Genomic DNA, 2,100 nt, shown 5'->3' with positions numbered 1-2,100 from the left:
TTTATCATGTCACATCTCACGTGAAGTCAAAAAACAGAGGTCGTAACACCCTGTGAGGGACCTCACCTCATCTTCCTGTTCTTGCCCTCTTCCTTCTCCCCTCCTTTCCCCTCTTCGCTTTCTTCCTCTTTCTTACCTTATCCTTCTTCTCTTCTCTTCTTTTCTTAGAATCTCTCTCCTCTCTTCTATTTTTTACACTTTTCTTAGTTTCTCTGTTTCCTATTCTCTTCATTTTTTCTTTCTCCCTTTCCCCTTTTATCCTCCTCTATCTCTTTTCCTTCTCCTTCGTATAGTTTCCTTCTCCCTTTCTTCTCTTGTCTCCTTTCTCTTGCTTTTTATTCTATTTCCCTGTAGCTTCCTTCCCCTCTTCTATTTAGTCATATGTTCCCCTCTCCTCCTTCTTCCATTCTCTTCTCTTTCCCCCATCCACCTTTTCCTCCTCCTCCCTTCTTCCCTCCTCTTTCCCCTCTCCTTCGCCTTCTTCCTCTCTCCTCCCCTCTTTTCCCCTCGTTACAAAGTACATTCCTTCCTTTCCCGGATGTACCTTGTATGTGGAGTTTACGGAACTCAATTCAATATATCCACACACATTGTACAGCCCCGTGTATATAATTGCCATAAATGTTAGCTGCACTTTGCATGCTCCATTTCTTGTGCAGAGAATACGACAGTCGGCCGTTCCATGCCTCGGCCCGGAGTCGTACTGGAATGGGGCGGGGCTCGCGTCACGGGTGGGAGCGGGGGGGAGGGGGGGAGGTAGGGAAGGGTTATGGAAAAAGGGGGCGTGCTGATTGGCCGAGGCGATTCCAGAAGGGGCGTGAGCGGTGACGTCATCCGTCGCAACAGACTCCCGTGGGTCGGCTGGGCCAATCGGGTGTCCGGACGGCGCGAGGAGGGGCGTGGCTATGGCTCCAGGCTGGATAGATGTTACCTCGAAGGTTTATTCGCTCTCACAAGTATCTCTTCCGCAGTCAGGCTAAGTACTGTAGGGTGAATCCGAGAGTGTTCGGCGCGGCGACTCAGGCTAGGCCTATCTGCCGCCGCCCAGTGTCACGTGGTGGTTTTGATTAACGTGATTTTTCCAATGAGATCCACATGTCCCGTTCCAAGTGACTGATCGCTGTGTGTGTGTAATCCGTTTGTAAAATCCTCCCCCCCCACACCCCCCCTCCCGACTGCCAACCGACCGCCGAACCCGACCCCCGCCCGACCGACAAGCCCGCGAAACGCCCGACCAACCAAACTGGCGTCGGCGGAAACAGCCACCATGCCCGACCAGGACCTGGCCTCCAAGTACATGGACCTGCCGCAGCAGGGGCTGGCGAGCATGGCCCACACGCCGCCGTACGCCCAGCCCTTGGGCTACCAGCAGGCGCCCACCCCAGGCTACAACCCGCCCGGCTACGGATTCCCGCCCATGTACCCGCAGAGCTCCTACCCGGGCTACCCCATGAGCTCCTACCTCACGTCCCAGTGCCCCTCGCCCTCCGTCGACGGTCAGTGCCACGCCTGCAGGCTTCCTTTCGTCTCCTTCCTTCCCCTCGGGTCGCGTTCGCAGTCCCGAGGCCGTTTTCCTTTGCTCTTATTCTTTTATTCGTTCTTGCCAGCCCCCCTTCCGGCCTCTTGGCACTCCCTCCCCCCTTTGGCACCTTGGCACTCATGCCCAAAGGGGTAGGGGGAGGGAAGGTGGGGGGGGTTTAGTTGTTAGCACCAAGAAAAATTACCAGAAAGTTGCTGAATGAATTTCAATATATGCAAACATCTCCGTAACATAACAAGCAGTAATTCAGAATAGAAAATAGAAAATAGAATGAAATGCACGCGTAGTAGAGGACACACACCAACAATAAATCCACAGAAGACATCAGGCATAGATACATAAAGAAACAGATAAAAAAGACATAAATTCCTGGCAAATCATTCACACTTAACAGTTAACATTTTCACAACGAAAATTCTATATACATAACCAATGTCGTTATCGCTCTAACTATAACGAAAACACACGGCTAACAGCGATAAAACAAGATAATCACTGGCATAAAGTGTATATCGCTTGATGCCGCTGATTATATCGGGAATATATCGCAGCGGAAGTAG

General features: G+C 51.6%; 1 protein-coding gene across 1 annotated transcript; it reads left to right on the top strand.

Moving 5' to 3' along the window:
- Positions 1-803: 803 nt before the first annotated feature.
- LOC119594934 (homeotic protein distal-less-like) lies at positions 804-1,496 on the top strand (the record flags this gene model as incomplete). Its single annotated transcript, XM_037944005.1, is given in 1 exon segment — positions 804-1,496. A coding segment is annotated over 1 exon segment (229 nt), but the record flags the coding sequence as incomplete, so codon positions are not given.
- Positions 1,497-2,100: the final 604 nt, after the last annotated feature.

This window comes from Penaeus monodon, chromosome 34 (assembly GCF_015228065.2).
Source record: "Penaeus monodon isolate SGIC_2016 chromosome 34, NSTDA_Pmon_1, whole genome shotgun sequence".
NCBI classification, from domain to species: Eukaryota; Metazoa; Arthropoda; class Malacostraca; order Decapoda; family Penaeidae; genus Penaeus; species Penaeus monodon.
This window is presented reverse-complemented; position numbering and strand designations above follow the sequence as displayed.